The 24692-nt window shown below is 43.4% G+C and overlaps 1 protein-coding gene across 6 annotated transcripts in view; it reads right to left on the bottom strand.

Annotated features, from left to right (window-relative positions):
- The window catches only part of LOC147014198 (uncharacterized), a 52180-nt gene that overhangs the window by 14455 nt on the left and 13033 nt on the right, over positions 1–24692 (bottom strand). For 5 of the 6 annotated variants that reach the window (XM_085851963.1, XM_085851960.1, XM_085851961.1 and 2 more), the window contains 3 exons: positions 19503–19666; positions 13212–13431; positions 7932–11879 (listed from right to left, as the gene is read on the bottom strand). In XM_085851963.1, the coding sequence (XP_085708089.1) occupies positions 9157–11879; positions 13212–13431; positions 19503–19666 (3107 nt within the window). In that variant the 3' untranslated portion in view covers positions 7932–9156. The remainder of the gene's footprint in view (positions 1–7931; positions 11880–13211; positions 13432–19502; positions 19667–24692) is intronic. The other variant, XM_085851965.1, reaches the window with a different exon arrangement.

The raw sequence follows: 24692 nt of genomic DNA, 5'->3' as shown, positions 1-24692 counted from the left end.
CTCGGTTCGAACAATGCTGCACCAATGAAGGAAAGGACAAACACGGACGGGTTGGAAATCGACAAATAATTTATGAATAATAAAATAAATAAATAAATAAATAAAAAGAACTTTTTATTTGCTGAGGTAAATAAAGAATTTCAAAGCAAAATCAATCAAAATGCTAGGAAAAGAGACACAGAGCAGAAGTTCAAAGGGGGTTGACTTACAGCTAAACACAGACAAGGGTACCCAACGGATCATTCAAGAGGAGGGGAGGGGGAGAAAATCGTCTCGCTCAGCAGAAAGTCGTCCGTGATACAAAAACGTTCTGAAATGTGTGCGTGCGTGTCACGTCCGTTGCCAGCACCCAGCTTTGTCGTACAGACTCTCGTGGGGCAGCCTTGAACGCCAGACCACACGCTTGCTTGCTGGAGCTCTGGGCAGGATGAACCGTCTCACTGTTGGCGCTGGCTAGACACCCACACGCACGCTTCCTTCTCGAGTCATTCCACCTCATATCACCGGAGGCCTCCCAGTTGAGCCCCTCAGATTTACTTTAAACTTTCATAAAATAGTTCCCAGGTATCAAAATGAAGCTGCGTAAAATTTTAGGTCCATAGATGCGGTCAACTCCGAGATATTGAGAATTGAAAATGTGGTTGTGGCCATATTTTTATGGTCGTTGCGAGCATCACAAAATGAACGGCTACTTTTAAACTCCCACAACTTTTAAAATATTAATGCGAGAGCCTTGAAATTTTCAGAGATTGTTCTTCTATAACTGCTCTGTAAGAAACATACATAAAACGGAGTACACCTCTATTAATTTTTATGACCTGATCAGTTGAAATCCAGAAAAAAAAAATGTTGGTTTTGTATGAAGACACAACTTTGAGACCCCATATATTTTTATTGACCATTCCCAGAAGCTTGAAATTTTTTCAGGTAATAACTGTATGGTAGTAGTATTCAAATACATGTTTACTTTTCTTAATCAGTCATATATAATACAGTCATGATCCCTCAAAAATAGAAAATTTTCATTTTTCCCCGAAATTCAGGTGAGGATTGCAAATATATGACAAGGTATTCCACTTCAAATTGTTCACCATTGGAAAGAGCCAATTCAACTTTACAAAAGTGTCAAATATCAAAGTGGTATAATGTTTCTATCAATATTTTTGAAATATTTGAATAAATGATGTTCTGCCAGTGGTGTGCACTCGGGTGGTCCAAAAACAGCAAAAAATATATCAAAAGTTCAGATGTTGTCTCCACAAGCCTTAAATTATTCCACTATGATTCAATAACGCGCATAAAAAAAATTAAGTTGATCGAACGTGATTTAGAGGTCGCTCCATATGATGACTTTTTAGTTTCATGAGTTGGTTAAATTCGGGTATGGTCAGGTACGATTAGGGGTACTTCTGGATGTCGGAGGTGGAAATGGAGTGCATTTTCGAACTCTATGGGGTCGACTTACTCTAAGAAATGACTGCACCGACATTGAATTCACTACCATTTCGAAAATATGACCTAAAACAAGATTTATCATTACTGGAGTTGAATAACTAATCCAACTCATTTTGATATTTTCTAATCTCTAATTAATTTGTTGTCCGTCTAAAGTCTAAACATTTCTTAGAGTAAATCGACCCCACCGAGTTCGAAAATGCAGTCCTTTTTCACCTAGAAAGTACAGAAGTACATGTAATCGTATCTAATCGAATATAACTAACATCCCTACCCAAGCTTAATGTTGCAAGCCAGATTTGGTCACATTCTGACTGGTGGGTCCAGAGAGGAAGATTTTGGAAGGAATTTGCACGATCACCATTTTGACCCACTTCCGGTCACGTGATCAGAATGGTCTCCGGAATTTAACATTAGGGACAGGTCGTAATCCAGCAATTCATCCATCCATTGGAACCATACTCTGTGCAGAGCGTTGGTGGTGCCTAAGCAGTCTTCTCGGTTATTGGGCACAATCCTGGACGGGTCGCCACTCCGACACAGGACACCAGCATGTTGGTACTCATTTTGCCGACCTCGGAAGGATGACAGACAGAGTCAACCACATCTGGTATTAATTCAACAGCCGAGTGGGATTAAACTCAGGATCCTAGGATCCCAAGCCCACCACCCTAGCCATTAAGCCAACACCAGGCCTGTGTCCCAATGTTGTAACCCAAATTTAGTAGGATTTTGACTGGTGGTTCTGAAGAAAAATATTTTTGAAGGAATTTACGTGATTTTCACAAAAATTGACGAAGTTGGTCATTTTGACATGCTTCTATTCATGTGATCAGCATGGCCTCCACAATTTAACATCAGGACCCTATCCTAATGATGTAATGTAAATTTGGAAGCATTCTGACTGATGGGTCTAGAGAATAATATTTTTGAAGGAATTTACGCGATTTTCACAAAAATTGACTTAAGTCAGCTATTTTGACACAGTTCCGGTCACATGATTGGAATGACTTTGGCAATTCAACATCCCTACCCTGGTCTAATGTTGCAACCCAAATTTGTAGCGTTCTGACTGGTTGATCAGAAGAAAATTTTGGAAGGAATTTGCGGGACCGCCATTTTGACACACTTCCTGTTATGTGATTGGCATGGCCTGCACACTTTAACATCAGGACCCTGTCCGAATGTTGTGACCCAAATTTGATAGCATTCGGACTGGTGGGTCTGGAGAAGAAAAATTTTGAAGGAATTTACGTGATTTTTCCCAAAAGTTGACCAAGTTGGCTATTTTGACATACTTCCGGTCATGTGATCCACACGACTTCCGCAATATAATGAACACCCCTAACCTAGCATAATATTACAACCCAGATTTGGTGGCATCCTGACTGGTGTATCTAGAAAAGAAGATTTTCGAAGGAATTTGCGCAACCGCCATTTTGACACACTTCTGGTCATGTGATCGGCATGGCCTCTGCAATTTAGCATTGGGACCATGTCCTAATGTTGTGACACAAATTTGGTAGGATTATGAATGGTTGGTCTGGAGAATATTTTTGAAGGAATTTACATGATTTTCACAAAAATTGACTAAGTCTGCCATTTTGACACTTCCGATCAGGTAATCAGCATGTCCTCGGAAATTTAACATCCATACCCTGGCCTAAGGCTGTGACCTAAATTTGGAAGCATTCTGACGAGTGGGTCAGGAGAAGAATATTTTTGAAGAAATTTACTAAGCTGGCCATTTTGACCTACTTGAAGCCAGGTGACCGGAACGAACTTTGCAATTCCTGTTACCAGTCATGAGAGGAACGTTACTGCCAAATTTCAGTCTAATCGGCCTATACTAGCAGTTTGGCTGGAGAAGTCGAAAAAGGAGATGGGTGGATGGATGGATGGATGATGAGTGATGACAATACCTTATCTGGAATGTAAATTCCAGATAAGCTGAAAATTTAAACCTCCAAGATACGGGATGAAACTTTATCACCACGGCGCCGTAACCAAGCTTGCAGGCATACACACACCCGCGGAGAGTCCAAAAATTACAGATCCAAATATACCCAGATATGTACCACTACCTTGTAGCAACTGCTGGCTGTACATCCCGATCGGGGCAGTTGACCTGGCCAAAAAAACATTGCGGCATCAGTCACCAGCGAGGTAACCCAGGAAACGCCTTAAGACCCCATAGAGGGAGGTGGCTGAGGATGCGCCTGATCAAGGAAGCAATTAAATAAGGCTGTTAATTATCTTCAAAAGGGGTATTTTAATTAACCTAAACACCCAATTTTCATTATTGTACTTCCTTGGAGTTTCCTTAGTATGCATGCAAAGGTTCAGGCTGCTAGATTTCATGGTTTTGGAGTTATGGAGGAGGCACGTGCACACACACACACACACACACACACACACACACACACACACACACACACACACACACACACACACACACACACACACACACATTAGTACAAATACACTACAAGGCCAAAAGTATACGGACACCCCTTCCAATTAGTGGATTCGTCTATTTCAGCCACACCCATTGCTGACGTGCTTTGGAAGCATGGCACGTGAAGAATCGGGAGGGTGGTCTAACTGGGGAAACGGTGGACATACCCACACAATACACACCCCTGATGCAAATGGCGAAAACTGGATGGTGCAAACGGCTAGATAAGGTGCAGAGCAAGAAACACTCAATTCCAAACACCACATCCACATGTGCACAACACCCAACGAGAACCCTAACTCTCGCACAACCAACACCTCATCATGCCCAACCAGGACACGAAACCAGCCATGTTCGTGCCTCGGAAACACAAAAACAACAAGCGCACACACGTGCTCACCCACACACATACAACACCAGATCACATGTAAGTAAAAACAAAAAAGAGCTGAGCACCCCTTCAATGATGTGATTTGACATTTGTTTTTACTTTTGCAAAATAAAAATAAAAAATTACCCCCGTGTGGGGGTGACGGTCATCTCTATAATACCACAGGTTCTCAATGTTCAGTTATGACCGAAGACTACTGTGCAGTTCTACTGCGCAGCTCGAACTGCGCAGTTTGGTTAAAGATGACTCGGTATTTTGGTGTGCGCGCACGAAATTATATTTTGAAAATAAATGCCGACGTTCACATTTCGGGTTTTGAAACTTTTGCACCTTCGGCAGAAAATGTATAAATATACAAGGTCAGCTGCGATGCAATGACACCATTCACTAACTTTTACCATGCCCAGTAGAGAATATATAGCCTCCTGAAGGTTGGGCAGTTTTTGCAAACTTTGAAGTCACGTGACGCGAAAACGAAAGCGAAATTCGAAAATCCGTCCCGACCAAATTTAGATCTTGTCCCATACATTCATATGCCACAATCAAATTCAAGATCGCTTGAGAAATGTAGGAGATAGATTTGGAAAATCGTCATTTTCGCATTTTTTGCCAACTTTGAAGTCACGTGACACGAAAACGAAAGCGAATATCGAAAATCTGGCCCGACCAAATTTAGATATTGTCCCATAGATTCATATGCTACAATCAAATTCAAGATCGCTTGAGAAATGGCGGAGGAGATAGTATTTGAAAATCATCATTTTCGCAAATTCAAAGGCCTCATGGCCTTGACCTTCGGTGACCTTGAAAGTCATACCATCGTGTACGTCTCATCGACCTCTATCAGGATCACTAATGACCAGATCTCCCGCTTCAACTGCATTGTGAACGGACGGACGGACGGATCGAAGGACATCGACACCCATATTATTAGGTCATGCTCGAAGAGATGACCTAAAAAGCATTCCTCCATTTGACCTCGAACACCAGCACGTGACCGGAAATGAGCGGTCATATTGAAATAAAAACCAGACATGTGGCAAGGCTCGGGGTTAATTGTGCATGATTAAACCGGCTGTAAAGCCGGCGTAACGTTGCCGAGACCGGGTCTCCTCTCGCTTTTTTGCTCAAATTAGCGGAGTCGATCTAGTTTCTTACTTTTGGTTTGAAGCGCCTTCTTCTTCTTCTTCTTTAAAAATACACTATATATATATATATATATATATATATATATATATATATATATATATATATATATATATATATAAAAAAATAAATATATATATATATATATATATATACATACATACATACATACATACACACACATATATATGTGTACACACACACACACACACACACACACACACACACACACACACACACACACACACACACACACACACACACACACACACACACACACACTAGTGGGGTGTGCTTACACATCGTGTGAACATACGAACCATGCTTCGCCATTGTCTCGGGTCGCTCACCTGCATTTGATTATTCTTTTTTTTTTCATTTATTTATATTTTCATTTATGGATGCTTTCCGAAGGTTCTGCGATTTTTCCTGGTGTATTGGCTTTGATGTCCATCTGCACACAAAATTAACGGGGTTCCCCATTGTCTCGGGTCACTCACCTGTATTTGTTTTTCCTTTTTTTTTCATTTATGGATGTTGCCCCGTCCCACTCTCCTACACATGCTACTTTTTGTGCCTCTTCCCATTTTTCTTCTGTCATTCCTTCCCAGCATTAACACCGAATATGGTGTTTGAAAAAAATGCATCTTTGAAAAATATACATCACTATTCTCTTGCAGTCATTTAATACCTCATCTCCATTTGAAGGTTCGAGCTGTTCAGGACAGGCATCGGTTGTGTCTATTTAATGCCATTTACCACTCAAACTCGGCCCGATCGTGAACCTGTGTAAGTGTGATGTCACCACAGACATCGGTGCCATGCGTCATGCCATTAATAAGCAGTCATTATCACATACTTTAAGTCCATCTCACTCGGCTTCTCTGCTCCATTTTGTCTCTACTTTAAAGGTATATGGGGGGATAAAACAGTGCAAACCCCAATGTTAGTTATCGTGTGCTATAAATGCTTGCATCCAGCCGAAATCCCCCTTCCATAACACATCTTTCTCCACAGCTTCCTCGTATCACACACCCCACCCTCTTTCCCCATAGCACTCGCATCCCTGCAGCACTTATACCCCCACTCCTTTTCTGCAGCCTCAAACCCTCCTCCTCCATATGTCATTGCAGTTTGCCAGCTCCCTCCACAGCTCGCAAATCACTACTCATCAGCAATCAAGCCACTCCGACAAGCTCTCCAGTTCCTTGTATGCATGTGTATGAATCTTGAGCATCTCGTTACAAAAAATTCTCGAATGTCCCTTGTGTATACATTGTATGTGTCGGAGTGCATACAAATTTCACAAGGTCAGATAACTTGGGTAAACAGAAGATAAACGAAAAATAAAACATACCAGAAATTATGAAATCCTGCGTAAGTGTGGCTTGCATTATGTAGTAAACCACACACAATGTGGTGAGAATGCAGTGTCCAGCTATCACACGATTATTGCTTTTTAACCAATTAAAAGCAAGTTTAACGTCACAAAATGTTAAACGTCGTTCTATGAATAAATATTTGACAAATACACACAGGCCACAATGTGTAATAAAAAAAATGGATATAAATTTTGTGAACTGCAAACGTACCAGGGGTGATTTTTGTGAGTTATTGATTCATTTATCAAGGAGTTAAAATGGATAAGATATGGAGTTTTCTGGGTAATGCAAAGCAGTTGGCAGGTGATGCCATTTCATTTAATTATGCTCTGACAAAACAATTTGAAACTAGAGAGTTAATAGAACATGATACCCTGTGCAGTGCTCAAGTATATACTTCAATTTAAATAAAATAATGATTTTAAAGTTCGTTAAAAAGTTGAGTGCTATTGAAGCAGTCATATACACTACCCCCATTTGACATGTCCAAGTACTGCAAAACTGGAGATTCTTGGAAGTGCAAAGCAGCCGATTTGTGTTCTACAGTGTTAAGCTATCTAAATCAATTTAAATAAAACAAAGATTGTAAAAGTCGTATGAATAAATTAAGTGCGGAATTTATCACTGTTCATAGTATGATGCAGAACTTCATCTTTATGCTTGCAAAGACACTGTCTATTACACCAACCGATCGAACATGTTACATCGGTAATTCTTGCCTGTTGTATACGTCCTTTATGATGTCCTTAAAAACAGTAAGTCTCCTGTTTGGCATGATTTTCAATTTTGTTTCATCGGCAGGCAGGCTGATAGACAGAGCAATTCTTTTTTTTTTAAATCTCACTTCTCCCTGCGCAGTGTGATTGGGACAAATTTAGAGCCAAGGTACTGTTAAACGGCAGGTTTGTTTTCAGATTCGTATTCCGATTAGTGTTCAAAATATTACTCAATTGACATCAAGTTGTTCCTCGATCATAAAATGAAGTTTTTAGGCAGACGGACGGACGGACATAAAGTAATTAATTGCTTAACCCCGCTTTTCACTTTGCATTCGTGGGGTAACTGCACATCATATCTTTATACATAGATTGAAACTCACATTCAAAGTTCTCCTTTTGATGTAGAACTTCATCTTTATGCTCCACTTGTACATTCAATGGATTCCAACTTCCAAGGTTGATTTGTGTTTCAACTGGATACAAAAGTTGAGGATTTGCTTGCAAATGTACTCCATCAAAAACGCCATTCTTTTTGGGGATCTTCAGTGAACTCCAGCTGTCAGTCCCCATTTGCATAGCCACCATATTCAAATCTCCAGAATCAGTATCTACCACTGTCGAATAGCAGTAAATATGATGTTGATGCAACACAGGCAAACTGGAGCATTCAGGATGAGACTGCTCCTCGACCCTATCAAAGCCTTAAGCATGCGGCTGTGCCTCGGCCTAAACACAGCCTCCAGGATGTGGAACCACCTTGGGAAAAACAGAGCCTCCAGGACGTGGCAGTTATTCGGCCCAAGAGGAGTCTCCAGGACGCGACAGCCCTTCGACCAAAGGAGCCTCCAGGACGCGGAAGTACTTCGGCCAAAGCAGAGACTCCAGGACATGGCAATGCCTCGACAAAAGCAAAGACTCCAGGACACGGAAACACCTCGGCCAAAGCAGAGACTCCAGGACGTGGAAACGTCTCGGCCAAAGCAGAGCCTCGAGGACATGCAAGCTCCTCGGCCAAAGCACAGCTTCCAGGAGACTGCTGCACATTGGCCGAATCAAGAGGACATGGCTGCAACTCTGCGGAATTTCAGTCTTGGGGGCACGGCTACACCTCGGCGGAATCGCAGCCTTGGGGGCATGGCTGTACCTCGGCAGAATCGCAGTCTCGGGGCCGTGGCTACACCTCGGGTGGAATTGCAGCATCGAGGTTGCAGCTGCACCTCGGTTTTGCAGCTGCACCTCGGCAGAATCACATCCTCGAGGGCGTGGCTGCAACTCGGCGGAATCGCAGCCTCGAGGGCACGGCTGCACCTTGGAGGAATCACAGCCTTGGGGGCACGGCTGCACCTCAGTGGAATCACAGCTTCGGTGGCATGGCTACACCTCAGCGGAATTGCAGCTTCGGGGGCATGGCTGCATCTCGACGGAATCGGAGCCTCGAGGGCGTGACTGCACCTCGGTCGAATCCCATCCTCGAAGACGCGGTTGCAACCTGACAGAATTGCAACCTCGAGGGTGCCGTTGCACTACGGACAAATCACAGCAGCGCAGAGGACACAGCTGTCGTTTGGCTGAATAATGGTATCGGAGACAGGGTTGCAATTCAGCTTAATCATAGCTTCGAGGATGCAGCTGCTGCTCCAATGAATAGGAATTTCCAATAGGTGGTTGCAGCTTGACATATTCATAGCCGGCAGGAGGTGGCTGTATCTCGGCCAAATCTCGGGCCCCACAATGCACATGCAGCTCGTCATAATAATGGCAGCCCTTACACTGCCGCTTGTCTGCGAAACCACAACCCCAGCGAGACAGCTGCCTGCCGGCAGAAGTGCACCCCCAGCAAAAGGGTTGCTCACAGGCAGAATCGCACCCTAGGCAAGGGGTCCTCTTGCCCACTGAATCGCAGCTTTTGCAAGGTGGCTGCTCGCCAGCTGCATTGGAGCTTCCATGCAGGGGATGCTCGGCGACTGAATCGGAATCTCTGCAAGGAGGCTGCTTGCTGGGCGCATTGCAGCCTCTGTAAGGGGGCCGCTGGCCGGGCACATCGCAGCCAATGCAAATGGGGCACTCACCAGGTGCACAATAGCCTCTGCAAGGGGGCCACTTGCCAACCGGATCGCAATTTCTGCAAGAGGGAGGAACACCAACTGAATCGCACACCAGCTGTGGGAGGGACTCATTGGCTGAATCGCGCACCGACCAAGGTGGCCACTCATTGGCAGGATTCTGCCCCAACCGAGGCGGCCGCTCATTGGCAGAATCGCTCCTTGGCCGAGGGGGGCGCTCAATGGCAAAATCGCACCCCTGGCGAGAGGGATGCTCACCGACTGCATCGCAACCATCACAAGTGGGTCGCTCACCGGATGAATCACAACCTCCATGACTGAGCTGCTTGCCAGCCGAATCGCAGGCTCCCTGATGGAGCTGATCACGGGGGAAATTGCAGCCCCTTCGATGGAGTCGCTCGTGGGATGAATCACAGCCTTCGCAAAGGGGCTGCTCGCGGGCAGAATCGCATCCTCTGCTATGGGGCCACTCACCTGCTGAATCGCAGCCTCCAAGAAGGGGCCAATCACCTGCCGAAACACAGCCTTCAAGATGAGGCCGCTCGGCTGCCGAATCGCAGCCTCCAATACGAGGTTGCTCGGCTGCTGAATCAGAGCCCACACAAGGGAGCCGCTCGCCGGCTGAATCGCAGTGTCCACCAAGTTGCCACTCGCTGGCCAAATAGCAGTGTGCTTGAGGCGGCAACTCTCTGGCCAAATCACAGCATCCATGAGGCGGCTGCTCACTGACCACATTGTAGCTTCCATGAGGCGACCGTTCGTCGGCTGAATCACAGCGTCCACGAGGGGGCTGCTCGCCAGCTGAATCGCAACTTACATGAGGGAGGCGCTCGCTGGCCGAATCACAGGTTCCGTGAGAGGACTGCTTGCCTGACAAATTGCAGCGTCCATGACAAAACCGCTCACCTGCCAAATCGCAGTATCCGCGCGAGAGCTGCTCACCTGCTAAATCGCAGTGTCTGCGAGAGGACCACTCACTAGCTGAATCGCAACATCCACGAGGTGGCCGCAACTCAGCCAAATCACATCTTCTGAGAGACGGCATCACGTAGGCGGAACTAGGAGCCTCAGGAGTCTCCTGCACACTGGCCAAACTGGGGGCCTCAGGAGTTCCCTGCACCATCGCTGAACCGGGGACCTCGGAAGTCGGCCTCATCCTGACCAAACCGAGGCTCCCGATAGGCAGCCAAATCTTGGCCCAAACAGAAGGTTGCTCCAGCTCAGCTGAACTGGGTTCTCCATGAGGCGGCCACGTCTTGGTTGAATCAGAGTCTGTGGGAGGCGGTCGCGTCTCGGTCGATTCGGAGTCTCCAGGAGGCGGTTGCATCTCGGCCGAATCGGAGTCTCCATGAGGCAGTCGCGTCTTGGCCGAATCGGAGTCTCCAGGAGGCGGTCGCGTCTTGGCCGAATCGGAGTCTCCAGGAGGCGGTCGCGTCTCGTTCGAATCGGAGTCTCCAGGAGGCGGTCGCGTCTTGGCCGAATCGGAGTCTCCAGGAGGCAGTCGCATCTCAGCCAAATCGGAGTCGAGGAGAGGTGATCGTTTCTCGGCTGAATTGGAGTCTCGGGGAAGCGGTTGCATCTTGGTCGAAACAAAGTCTAGGGGAGGTGATTGCATCTCGGTTGAATCAGAGTCTCCGGGAGACGGTGGGGTCACGGCAGAATTGGAGTCTCCAAGATACTGCTGCAGCTTGGTTGATTCATATCCTCCAGGATCTGGCTGTAGCTCAGCTGAATCACACGTCCCAGGAACTGGCTGCAGCTCGGTGAAATTGCAGGCCCCAGAACGTTGGTGCACCTCAGGCAAGGCACAGCCTCCATAATGCACATGCATCTCCCCCAAATTACAGCTTTCAGCATGCAGTTGTCCCTTGGTCGAATCGCAGCTTTCAGCATTTATTTGCACTTCCATCATGCCCCACTTTCCACAACAGGTTTCCCCTTTCATCAAGTTACAGCCTTGAGAATGTGGTTGAAACTCGGCCACATCGTAGCCATCATAATGTGGATGCGCCTCAGCAGATTTGCAGTCTTCAATATTTGTTTTGCTTTCTATCATATCTAAACTTGCCGAATCAGTTTCTACTTCTGCCAAATCACAGTCTTCAGTATGTGTTCGTACTCCTTTCGCTGAATTGCAGTCTCCAGAATGCCGTTTTAATCCAGCTAAATTGCAACTTCCAGGATACCTTTGCTCATCAGCCAAATCACATTTGCCAGAAGAAGGTTGCACCTCACCCAAATCGCATCCTCCAGTAAGCGAACACCCTGTTGGAAGAAAAGATAGTCAGGTAGAGCAAGAAATGCATACAAATAAGAAAAGAAAACTTTATTAACCACAACAGTGAAACATAGCATGAGGCATCCTGATTATATAGTACACTCTACAAACAGAAGATAGATCGAGTATTTCTCGTAGTTCTTGATTTTAAAAGTACATTTCAATGACTATTCGTCATTTCTTCAGGTATGAGCTGATTTCTGAAAGTTCATTCAACAACTTCTTTCTCTGGGTCAACGAAAACATGATAGTTTCCATTTCTTTGCCAAATACTTCTCTTGGCATTGCCTCAAAATAATCATCACGATGTATTGTTGATCTTCCGAACATAAAAACAAACTGGTTATAGTCTATATTTACCACTTTTCTTCACCTTCTTTCAACAACAGTTTCAAAAACTTTCAATGTCTGCTAAATGATTTTAACTCCTGTGTATGATTAACAAAATAAAGGGTCTCCCTTCATCATGAATAGTGGCACAATGGTGACATTTGCCCAATTTTCAGAGATCACTTCTTCCCCCCCCCCCCCCCAGATGATTCTACACAACTTCGTCATGTTGATTACTAAATCTCCAGCCACCTCTATAATTTTGACTAATAATTCAATTGGACCTGCTGCCTTTGCTTTCGGTACACTTCCAATACCTGATTCAATTTCTTCTTCACATATCTCTCTCTCTCTCTCTCTCTGGACCTTCAACTTTATTACATTCCAGGTCATTCGACCATTCGTTTTTTTTCCATTCAAGAGATTCTTAAGGTAAGTTTTTCCATTCCTTATCGATATCATCATTTTACATGAAATTTCCACAATCAACCCTCTTCTAGTGAAACTCCCAAAATACAGAATCACTGCTCCCTCCACTCATTTGTTCCTCTTGCTTCCGTACTTTTCGAACCAACTTCCACATTCTCTTCAATCTCATTCTTCCCTCGAAGTCTTCAACACAGCTGTTCATCACAATCTCATTACATCCCCCATCCAAAACCATGATCTTTTCTACTCCCATTAACCTCCCCCATCGCCGAGCCCACCTCCTCCCAAATTTCCAGTTTTTATTTCTGCAGATTTTGCGTCTGTATTCATTTTGTTCACCTGATGTGTCCTTTCCGACCCCTCATTCCTCCCCACACCCATTGTTTGTCCAAGTCTCTCCCTCTTTTGTCCTTCAACCCTACTGTTGGCATTTTCTCGCCTCTCTCTACTGTTCCTTTTGCTCTTTTGAATCCTGATCCATTCAGTGTTCTCGCTCTTCCACAAGCCTGGACTGTACATACAAAAAAAAGACAAACCAGCTGAATTAATCTTAAACATACCTTCATTTGATATTCCGCTGGTTGTACTGCTGGAGTAGGAATGTTCAGCTTGTATAGTTTCATGTTGAAAGGTGTGCAACTTCAATGACAAAGTCTGGTGTTCTTTGTCCACACAAAGTTTGGAGAGACACTTCAAAGTTTTACCATTTGATTTCAGATTCTTGTCACGCCTCCTCTTATTATCTCGATGTCTTTCATTTTGATTGATGTCCAAATTAGCCTGCGAGTTTGCAAAAAAACAAAATTCAATGTATCCATCAAGTGCAAAAAAATTTCTTACTTTTGGTATTAAAGAAGCATTTCAGACCAAATTTGCATTTGAGTTGTGAAGATTACAACAACCCTCGACCAGTGAGGGGTGGTGTATCGAATATTTTGACAAAATGTCAATTGGAGCATTATGTGGATGCATACAGAATCCTGCACACAATTTCAAACAACATAAATTTCATCGTATGTTGACGTAATTTTTTTTTCATGATACCTGTGTTTAATATTTTGGTTGCAACAGATTTGGATTTTTTTTTTTAATGGCTTAACAGATATTTCACCTTGGAAATACCCACTATTCTCTAAGATTCATGTCGCAATTTGTTTAATCTATACTATAAAAGTGAATTTGTATATTTATTTTGGTTCTTTGTTTATATATGCTTCAAAAACTAAAAAAAAACACTGAAAATTTTGCATGTTGCATCATAAGGTATAGTTTCTGTTGGGGTAGCAGATCTGGGGAAGGGGATTCAGGATGGGGGGGGGCGGGAGACCCCAATTTCTCTCTCTATAAATGTGTATCCTGTATCATATTGCACCCCCTATGGAAGCCATATTAAAAATCTTCTTCTTAAATAAAGAAAGTTTTAACACTATTACTGTGATGTTGAAATCTGAGTGAGACTAACTTGACATTTTTAAAATGCTTCATTTCACTCAATTTAAATGGAGGTTAAAACCAAAGCAAACTAGAAAGTTAATAAAGCACAACACCCCACGCAGTGCTTGAAGGGGGAACCCAAACACTCAGACCGCCTCGACGCCAATCTATCCCTTGATACCTGACAAAATAGATACGATGTGTCTTTTTCCGATTTATAAAGTAGGTAATTTTGCGATTAAAAGTGAATCTTCTTCAGGTCAGGAAGTCAAGTCATATCCGTACTGTTTACGGGTTACATCGTGGATCGTGGTACGGTTTAACTCAAACGGCGAATAATTTTCGATTGTCCACAAGTATACCGAGTCGATGCGTCCTTGGTGCTTGTACAGTAATACAAACCAAGATGGTTTCATGCTATACCAATGGCCAAAAGACCCTGTTTGCCAGAAATTGGACGAGGTTTGTCTAAAATACCCCCCCCACCCGTGTGGTTCGGGCCGACAAAATATTCACTTTTGTGCTCGGAATTTTTTTTACAGAGAACTGTTATGAAACAACAGAGATGACTTGATCTTTCGGTCATCCGACATGATTTAGAGAGGATGCCATCCATCCCCACGATTAAGCAGAAGAAACAACCGTTGCTCAAAACTGTTCCAGGCAAAAAGTAGGCAACTGTTCCATTCCTTTCCTGTAGTAATTCTCTGCAGACTAATGTAGTAGGACCTGTTACCAATTATAGTATACGAGAGTACAACTCTCATATACTATAGTTCTAACTGCAGCGTTTTTGCCTGTTGAAACACCATCTCAACCAATTAACCATCACCCCATAATACCCACCACCATTGCACAACCCCCCCCTCCCAACCACTTCCATCAACCATCACCCCACAATACTCACAACCACCCCAGACCTCCTCTTCCCCCTAACACCACTCCTCACTCCACTGGGGCAGGACATCGACAGGTACGAACACAGCACGACCAGAGACACAAATAGCGCCCCGGGAAGGTATGAAATGGGATGATCCCGTAACGTACAAAACACCTCGTCAGCCTGCGATGGTGGAACAAAACATTAGTCGCCCAATTTGTTCACAGCATCCGAGTGTGCCTGGGCGGGGTCGGATGTCGGGTGATGACGGGTATTTCTGCTTGAGTAATAAAACTGATTTATTAATTAATCCAAAATCCCTCCCTTCCACACCATCAATGAAACAAAACAAAACCGACCAATCTGTAGTGAACATGCGACCAGCGTTTTCTTCTTCACCAACACCTCCACCTTCTCCCTCTTTATCGCTCACATCGATATATAAAAAATCTCGGTCTCGGTGTGCGTCTGTCCATCCTTCCTTCAATCCTGCCGTCCGTCCATCCACCCATCTGTCCGTCCAGCCATCCAGCCGTTTGGCTATATGTCTATTATTTACGTACTATTGGAATGTACCTTTCAATCCTTTAGACTGCTGAGGCCCCTTATACCGTTTAAGACCCTCTAAGACCCTGAGGACCCAGAAGACCTCAAAAGACCCCAAATACCCTGCAGACTCGGAAGACCCAAAAAGACTCGAAAACTCACAAAGACCCAAAGACTCAAAAGTCCCAAAAGACGCCAAAGTCTCAAAAGACCCAAAAGTCTTAACACTATTCAGACCCCTTATACCCACCCTTCAGACAGATTAGACAGCCTAGAGCCCGAGACCCTTGACCACTTGGACCGTCTTATATCAAAAATTAAAGATGAAATAAATATTGTTACGGTTGTGGAGGTAGATGGAGGAATTTAATCGGAAGGTTAGGATTGAATGGAGTTGTTTGGTCCATGGACGTGTAGGAGACATATCGATGTAATTAAGTAGGGAGACTGTGAGCTTATTTGAGCAACTACTGTGGTTGCTCACAACCACATAACAATAGAGTGAAACTGCGCTACAGAAACGCACGTTTGGGGTGTGCTGCTGTATAACTGAAACTCACGTTATTAAGGTTTGGAAAGGAAAGGCAAATGCTGTGCACTCGTAGCGACTTGTGTAAAGATTGTTTGGCAATTCACTGAGGACTTAGACTGCCGGCTCAGACAGCCTGCATTAGCGGACCCTCTGAAGCGACAATATATTGAGACATGAGAACTTTTTTTATATATTTTTGTTTCCCTTCACTTCAATTGAATTTGCTCTATTATCCTTGAAACTATCTGTACCACAAAAATGTTTGGAGATGACTGTATCTATCCAATTACTCTTCGGTTGCTTCAGCAAATTCCTCCTCATTGGTGAATTGGCAGCCACAAAGGTAGGAATTTAAATGTGAAACAGGTACCGTAGTCCTTGCAGGCCACGTTTGGGCCAGAAGGGAGGAGATCATGCTGCTCAAAGCCAGATTACAAATGGTATGCTGCATAACCTGGACCATGTGCAAAGATGCACAGTCGTGTAGAAGGAACACACCCTTTGGTTGCCCAGCTGGTCTGCTGCAATTTTGCCATGACTGGCAAAATATTGCCTTGTGAACAAAATTTAGCGATACATATAGTCAATTAAGGGTTGGATATTTCTGGTTTCAGGAATTCATTAATGTTATCTCATGGCTCTGAGTGACCTCCTTCCAAAGTTAAGTCAATTCGGGATTTGTCTTTGTTGTCAATGATTGTTGTCCCTTCTTGTGCAAATTGGAAAAGATAGCGAAGTTTCGGTGGGTGGTTGAAATCCTGCCATAGCTCACATAGCGTATTGAGCATTTCCTTGGGGTTATTGAACCATCAATCATCATATATGGTGATGATGTGTAAAAGGAGCTCGAGTGTAAAAAAACAAAAAAAAAGAACTAGAAGGGCACTCTGTAGAGAGCAATCCTCTGCCAAGCTGAGTAGTTTACACTCTGTATTACACAGATGGGCCGGATCTGGATACGGACCTGAACTAAAATCAAATTGGTTTGTTCTCGTCACCTAACCAACTGATCCACCAAGTTTGGTCCAAATCTGTCTACAACTTTTTGAGATATTGTGCTATATCATTTTGGACTTATCACTCAATGGTGAAGAATCACTTAAAAAAAATTATTGAATCCAGATCCGGATTCGGATCTTCACCAGAATCGAAACAATTCTTCCTTGTTTACATACCAACCTGCCCACTAAATTTTGTCTGAATTCGTCCACAATGTTTTCAGATATCCTGCTATATGTCGTTCTTGGCCCTATCTCTCAATGGTGAAAAAAATCACTTAAAAAAATTCTCGGATCTAGACATGGATTCCGATCTTCACCAAAATCTTAACTATTTCGGCCCTGTCATATAACCTAGCTGTCCACCAAATTTCGGCCAAATCCGTCCACAACTTTTTGAGATATTTTGTTTACAAACAAACAAAGACACAGACAAGCCCGTAGGCGGCGATGGGTTGCCGAGCATGGAAACTATAAGATATAGAGCAAAATGGATGTCATATAGCGGATAGGGAATCACCTTAAGATTATGCATATCAAATCTCATCCAGTTCCATCTACTGATAACTACTCGGTATCCATTTGAATGAAAAGTACCGAAAATGCGGTTTGAAATCGGAAATCCCCAAAGTTTGAGGGGGTGCTGTGGGTGAACAAAGATCTAAATCGAAAATCCGGCTCGACCGTTTGTGCACAATGTATTCCAGACGATTAGTGTGAATTTTCATGACCATCCGACCATAATCCTAGGAGGAGTAGCATTTGGCACGAACACATCCAGCTCTCGCATATTATCGATTTTTGCCCTTTGACCCCTGACCTAAGCCAAATCGGTCAATAAGTCCTGAGGCAAAGTTGTAGTACTCATTGAGTACTATGAACCTGCAAAGTTTCCTTCGTATCGATGCACTCACCTGGTCGCTAGGGGGCCTTCAATTTTTGCCAATTTTCACGCATACCCTAATTGTAGGGGGCGCTGTGGGTAAAATATTCCATATATCACAAAAACTGGAATATATTTGATAGAGCATCACCTGTAGATCATTCATGCCAAATTTCATAACCCTACGTGGGATAATGGCTTTCGGAATTGATTTCGCGTGAACGGTACCGATTTTGAGGGTTTTTCGGTTGTTGCTAGGGAACCAAAGTGTCCCTAGCAACCATCACAATTTCCAAAGCACGAGGTCATAAGATGTACTTACCACCCGAGTTTGGTCAAAATCCGCCCATGTTAACTTCCATGTATGCTGATGACAAACTAACAAACTAACAAACATCCAAACAAACAGACAGAATTACTGACAATAAGGGTCACCTATTTTGGCGACCCAACAGAAAGAAAGACAGACAGGGGTGAAAACATAACCTCCATCCACCTTTGGTGGCAGACGTAATAATAATGAAAATAAAAAAATAAAAAAATAAAGTAGCATGCTGAACCTGAAAGTAGCCAACAAATAATTTCAAGGGAGGCTAATTTGGGAAGAAAAAGCTTCAAAAGAGCCCTTCAAGTTTTTTTTAAAATTTAACCCTGGGCCACATACAGAAGTAATGTAATTTCTGTCATTTCAGAAGCCCATTACATAACCTGAAAAATGCAGTCAACGGATATGAAGTAGTGACCACCTGAACAGGGCTTTCTACATTTGGCACTTGCAGTTCAAAAGTTCAACAATTTCAATCAAACACCCACAAAAAAAAAAAAAAAATCAACATGTACTTTGGTGCCCATCAAATTCTATTTTTTAACTGAACACTGATTGCAATAGGTCGTCGACATATCTTTGGACTTGACTATCACCTATCACGTTCAAAATAGACCAAGATAGTTAATATCACCTTTGGAAAGATTGAGCTTTTGAGACTAATTTTAAGAATATTTCATCTCCATCTTAAGTTTTGGTACAATACATGGATGGAGTGTTGAATCAAATTTTCCAAATGAAGAATCTTTACTCGTGGAAAGTTTACTTTCTACACTCTTCTTGTACCGCAGCACGTGGAATTTCAGGCCCACAAGCCATCCCTTTGATCTGCCATCAGCCGTCAGACAATCCTTGTCCCTATTGGTTGGTACAGTTCATTTAGAGATAATCGAGGTTGGCACATTCCCAATTTTTTTTTCAACACTCAATGATCATGGATATTTCCAATAATGTACATAATTCTAATGAATGTATGTGGGGAGTGTGTGTAAAGCTGCATGCTCAAAATGTATTTACTTCCACTCTGCGCATAATCCTATAATATCCAGTATAGCAATAGGTTGTTTGCAATCGTAAAAGTTACGTAAGGAAGCACACACACACTATTTTGAGCCTTTGTTGTTACTTTTGATTTTCTTTCAACGTTGGTCATTTTACCAACAGTCGAGAGGTCTTTGTGACACGACTTGATCAACAGCTTTAGGAGTCATAATTTTGATCCAGAATGTTCATTACATGATTACTGTACTTACATCGACCCTCAATGATTTACGAAGGTCAATAAGGATCTTCGCTGCTTCAATATCACTTGTCTTCAAGTGGCAAAGTTTCCTCTTCTTTGACACCAAACCCTCTCCAAGTTTGAGTGTTGGTATCCAGTCAGCATGTGTATCTTCATACAAGGCTGAAGGCTTGCCTAAAATGTAAATAAATAAATAAGATAGACAAACAAACAAATGTGATTTTTAAAAGATCTGTGGGAAAACAGGAGAGGGTTTTTAAAACCCTTCATCACATCAAAAAACTACAGGCTTATTATTTGCTCTTTAATGGTATTTGGGGGGGGGGGGGGGTTTACCTTCATTTTTACTCACCAAGAAAAAGACACAATGTTATTAACCTCCACCGCTGAAGGTGGATGGACAGAGGTTACTTTTTTCACCCTGTTATTCTGTCTGTGAGCAGGAAATCTCAAGTTATGGACAGATTTGGTTAAAACTGAAACTCGGTGGACAGGTTGGTTGTGTGACAAGGACAAATTGATTAGATTTTGGTGAAGATCCGAAACCGGATCTGTACACGAGAAGTTTTGAAGCGATTCTTCACCACTGAGATACAAGGCCAAAAACTACATATATATATATATATATATATATATATATATATATATATATATATATATATATATATATATATATATATATATATATATATATATATATATATATATATATATATATATATATATATATATATATATATATATATATATATATATATATATATATATATATCTCAAAACATTGTGGATGGGTTATGACAAAACTTGTTGGACGAGTTGGGTAATTGACATCATCAAGCCGATTAGATTTTGGTTAACGGCTGGATCCAGATCCGGCCTTTCAGTGGGATACAAAATGTAAACTGATCCCCTGAAGGGATCAGCTTACTTTCAATCATCAGCAATGTCATAGAATCCATCATCACAGTTGATATGAAATCCTTCCTTTTCTCAGACCACCTTGAATTTGGTTTAAGACCAGGTTACTCCACCTTGGACGTGCTGCTTCTACTTACCCAACAATGGATGGAGGTCCTCAATGTCAGACATGAGATCAGTGCCGTCAATCTGGAGATATCACGTGCTTTTGACACAGTCTGGCATCCTGCCTTACTCTCCAAACTCTCTGTCTATGGAATCTAAGGCCAACTTGACTTCTGGTTCTGGTTTATGAGTGACGGTTGGTTCTCTCCAGGGGTCTCTGCCAACTTTCTCTCAAAGATGTTTCCAGGCATTGTTTGTCGTGTGTTGACTGTTTATTTTCTTACCTCCATGTTTACTGTGTTGCTAGTTCGGTTTTGTTTCAAAATTTGTGCTATTTGGTGAGTTTTTGTCAGTCTTGTTATAATGGGTTTCCGTAAGGCCCACCCGTCTTTCCGTCTACGAGCACAATCGTGTTATTTGTATTTTGTTCTTATTACCATCAGTTTTTATTTTCTCCACTTTTCCCTCCACCCTCCTTTCTATCTCCCCCAACGATACCCTCTGTTTCACGTCTTAAAATGTAAAAAAAACACAACAAAAAAAACAAACCTTTTCCCTTCTCATCTTATACCCCATGAAACCACGTGACTTCCTGTCCCGACTCTTCTTCCTCCTTCATCATTTGCCGATCTACCATCTTCCTTCGACTTTTGCTGCCTCACATTCACCATACACCTTCACGATTCTTCCTTCAACCATTCCTTTACCTTTCTTAACCTAATATTTATCAAAAAAAAAAGTCTCTTAAAATTTCTAAAATCAGGCCATTGGAAAAGAGGAAGGATTTAATGTCTGAAGCGATGATGGATTCCATAACCTTGCTGATGATTGGGAGAAGGCTGATTGGTCTGTAGTTGCAGGGATCTGTTTTTGCACGTTTTTTTATGCAGGGCAGTGATGTTTGCTGATTTCTAAGCAGATGGCAGATGACCTTGAGAAAATGAGAGGGTGATTAGAACAGAGAGAGGGTGAGCAAGAGCAGATTTTTAGGACACGTGGGCTGATGCCGTCTGGACCGGTTGCAGAATTTGAGTCGAGGTTTGACAGCAAGCTCTCCACCTTGTTAGGAGAAAAGGATACAGAGTCCAGGGACAGTTGGGTGCGACTGGATAAGGTGGGTAAAAAAAGCGATGGGTTTTGGACAGAAGATTTAGATGCAAACACCGAGTTTAGGCATTCAGCCTTTTCAATTGCAGTCAGCTGTGCGGCCATTTGAGCTAAGGGAGGGGATGGAGGGGGAAAATACACCAGAAACAGACTTAACTCGACACCACCAGGATTTCGAGGAGGAAAGAGGTTTGAGAGTTCAGACTTGAGATGAGAAAGATGTTGTTTTCTGGCTCTCCTGAGGGTAGACAAACACTTGTTCCGAGCTTCATGGAAGGAACTGAGATTGCCCTCAGTTGGGTTTGCTTTCCATGAGGCAAAGGCAAGTTGTTTCAGGACAACTGCCTCACCAAAGTTTCAGTGTACCATGGATGGGAGGAAGTGTCGGACAACTGAAGATGAGATGGGATAAATCTGTGCATGAGAGAGAGCAAGTTTCTTTGAAAGAATTCCCAGGACGAGTTGATGTCGACGGAAGTAGAGATGGGAGACCAGTCAAGAAGTTTGATGGCTGCTTGAAATCCCAGTCAGTCGGCCTGAGTGAAATGCCAGACTCGACGGCACTGAGACGTGGTTCTCCAATAACAGCCAGAGACTCGTCTAGTTTGACAAGTATGCGGTCAGATGAACCGATTGGAGCGAGGAAGAATAACAGATATTTTCAAGGAAATTGGTAAAAATCAGATCGAAAAGAGATGGAGTACCTTTGATTGGGATCCGGATCAGGAAGTTGACCGATTGAGTCAGTCCCAATGAGTCGCTGAAGTGTCATAGCAGGTGAGATAGGTACCCACACCCAACCAACTGGCATGATGGCAATTGAAGTCACTACATATGAGGAAGAGACAGTTGGGATGAGAGGGTAGAAGTTGGCCCATATTTTCAGCGAGCGAGGTGTAAATGGAGTCTTCACTGTTTGGTGGATGGTACAACACACATATGAACACGAGGTGCGAGTGGAGGGGAAGCCGTAGCTAGAGGTATTCCTGGGGGTGTGGGGGAGTGAGAGCAGTGCATGGAAAGTGAGGAATAGAGTCATTGATGAAGAGAGCAACTCCTCGACCAAGATGAGGCTCAGGTCTGTCATACCAGAGGAGGGAGTAACCAGGGAGAGATACTTGGGAGTCAGAGACGTCTTGAAGGAGGAAAGTTTCTGTTAAGCAGATGTTTGGTTTGTCAGTGGCAACCTGTATGGAAAGATATGTCAGGTTTGAGCGAAGGCCCCAGATGTTTGAGGTCCACACTGTTGAGGAAGAGGAGGAGGCTTTGAGTGAAGGGGAGGGTAGGACGAGGGAGGAGGGGGGAAGGTAAAGAAAGTTGTTGAAAGGGTATGGGGGATTGCAGGAGAGCTTGGGGAGGGGGCCAGATGAGGAGAAAAAGCTCAGTTGTGCTGGGTTGAGGTTCTGTGAGGAGTAATAAGAGATGGTGCAGAAGGCAGTTGATGAGTGGAGGAGTTGGAGTGATGAGATGGAGGAGAGATGGCAGGGGAAGGAGGCAGCTTTGTGGATGTGAGAGGCGGCAACTTTGAGAAGAGTGAGGGGGGTGATTTGAAGGAGAAGGGTGAGGTGGGAGTTTTTGAGAAAGGTGAGAGAAGCTTAGAGGGGGAAGAGTGTAAAGGTTGCTTTAAGAGGGAGGGGTGAGGGAAGCTATGGGAGGTAGGGGAGACGATAAGAGCAGGTGGGCGATGAGAGAGGCAGGGAGAGGGGAAAGATGAAACTAGGTGGTGGTTTGGTGAAGAAGGGAGTGGGCAGGGAGAAGTACATGATTTAAGAGGTTGGGAAGAGGGGGAGGTGTGCTGAGAGGAAGGATCGAGCATGTTTGTGGTGTTGACAAGTGTACTGATTGAGAGAGGGAGATATCTGTTCGGTTAGATTGCAGCCCACATATGTTAGAGCACCACACACTTTGGGACAACAGAGGAGGATCTGATACTGACGCAGAAGACACTGAAGAGGTGCTAAGAGCGGAGGTAGAATGAGGTGCAAGACGGGAAGGGTAAGAAAAGGGGATAACAGGTGAGGGGTTAGGAGGAGGTAGATTTAAGTCGGTGGGGTGAATTGGCACTGAAGTTGGAAAAAAAAAACGCGACGATTGATGGAACATGAACATACATTGCAAACTGGGGTATTTAAACATTTTAGGTCAGAGATGCGACTAAAACATCACGTGAGGGATGCAATGACGGAAAATTAAGAGAATGGAGAAAAGAAATGTTGCAGCAATTGGACTTTTTCGACGCGAGATGAAGGAAAGGTCGAATTGAAAGCAGTCTTGAAATAGAAAAAGAGTAGTGAATTATGATACAGTAAAGTGAACCACACATGTGAAAGAGGAAGTTGGAACATGATAAGAGAACGTTTTGATTTGGTTTTACTATTACTACAAGTATTTTTTGATAAAGATTGCATAACGTTGGGTAAAGGAAAGGAAGAATAAAAATCATGAGGTGAATGGTGAATTTTGATCAGCAAGCAAACAGGGAAGAAACAATTCCAACAGAAACACGTGGTTATGGGAGGTGTATAGTTAGAAGTGAATTTTGTTGTTGTTGTTGTTTTTGACAAGGATTGCATTGGATTAGGTAAAGGAAAGGTTGAAGTAAAATTGTGGAGGTGGATGGTGAATTTGGATCGACAAGTTACGCAGAGGGAAACTGGTGGGTCGATGAAAGGTAACAGGAAGAAGAAGGTGTAGAGAACACGTGGTTGCGGGAGGTGTATAGTTAGAAAGGATATAAAGATAAAACAAAAAAAATTTTGCTGGATTTTTGAAGAGTAGTCCGTGCCCGTACTTGCAAAAAAAAAAAAAACTTTCAAACAAATATACAGGCCGTTCCTTCGCTCTCGTAAACAACGACTGGATTGGGGCATTGTGTTTATGTATAAATGCGCATAAGAAATCGAGAAATTATTAGAATACAGTAAGTCATCACTATCCGGAAGTCCGTACGTCGTAACCCGTAATGGGGAATGCGGCTGAGGATCTCTTCCCCAACGGCCACGCCTACGCAGCAACGTGTCCCGTCATTGGTAACTAAATGGCGCCCTTTCCCCATCGGCCACGCCGATGC

This window comes from Eptatretus burgeri, chromosome 13 (genome assembly GCF_056783735.1).
Source record: "Eptatretus burgeri isolate ZD-2024b chromosome 13, Ebu_testis_v1, whole genome shotgun sequence".
NCBI lineage: Eukaryota > Metazoa > Chordata > Myxini > Myxiniformes > Myxinidae > Eptatretus > Eptatretus burgeri.
This window is presented reverse-complemented; position numbering and strand designations above follow the sequence as displayed.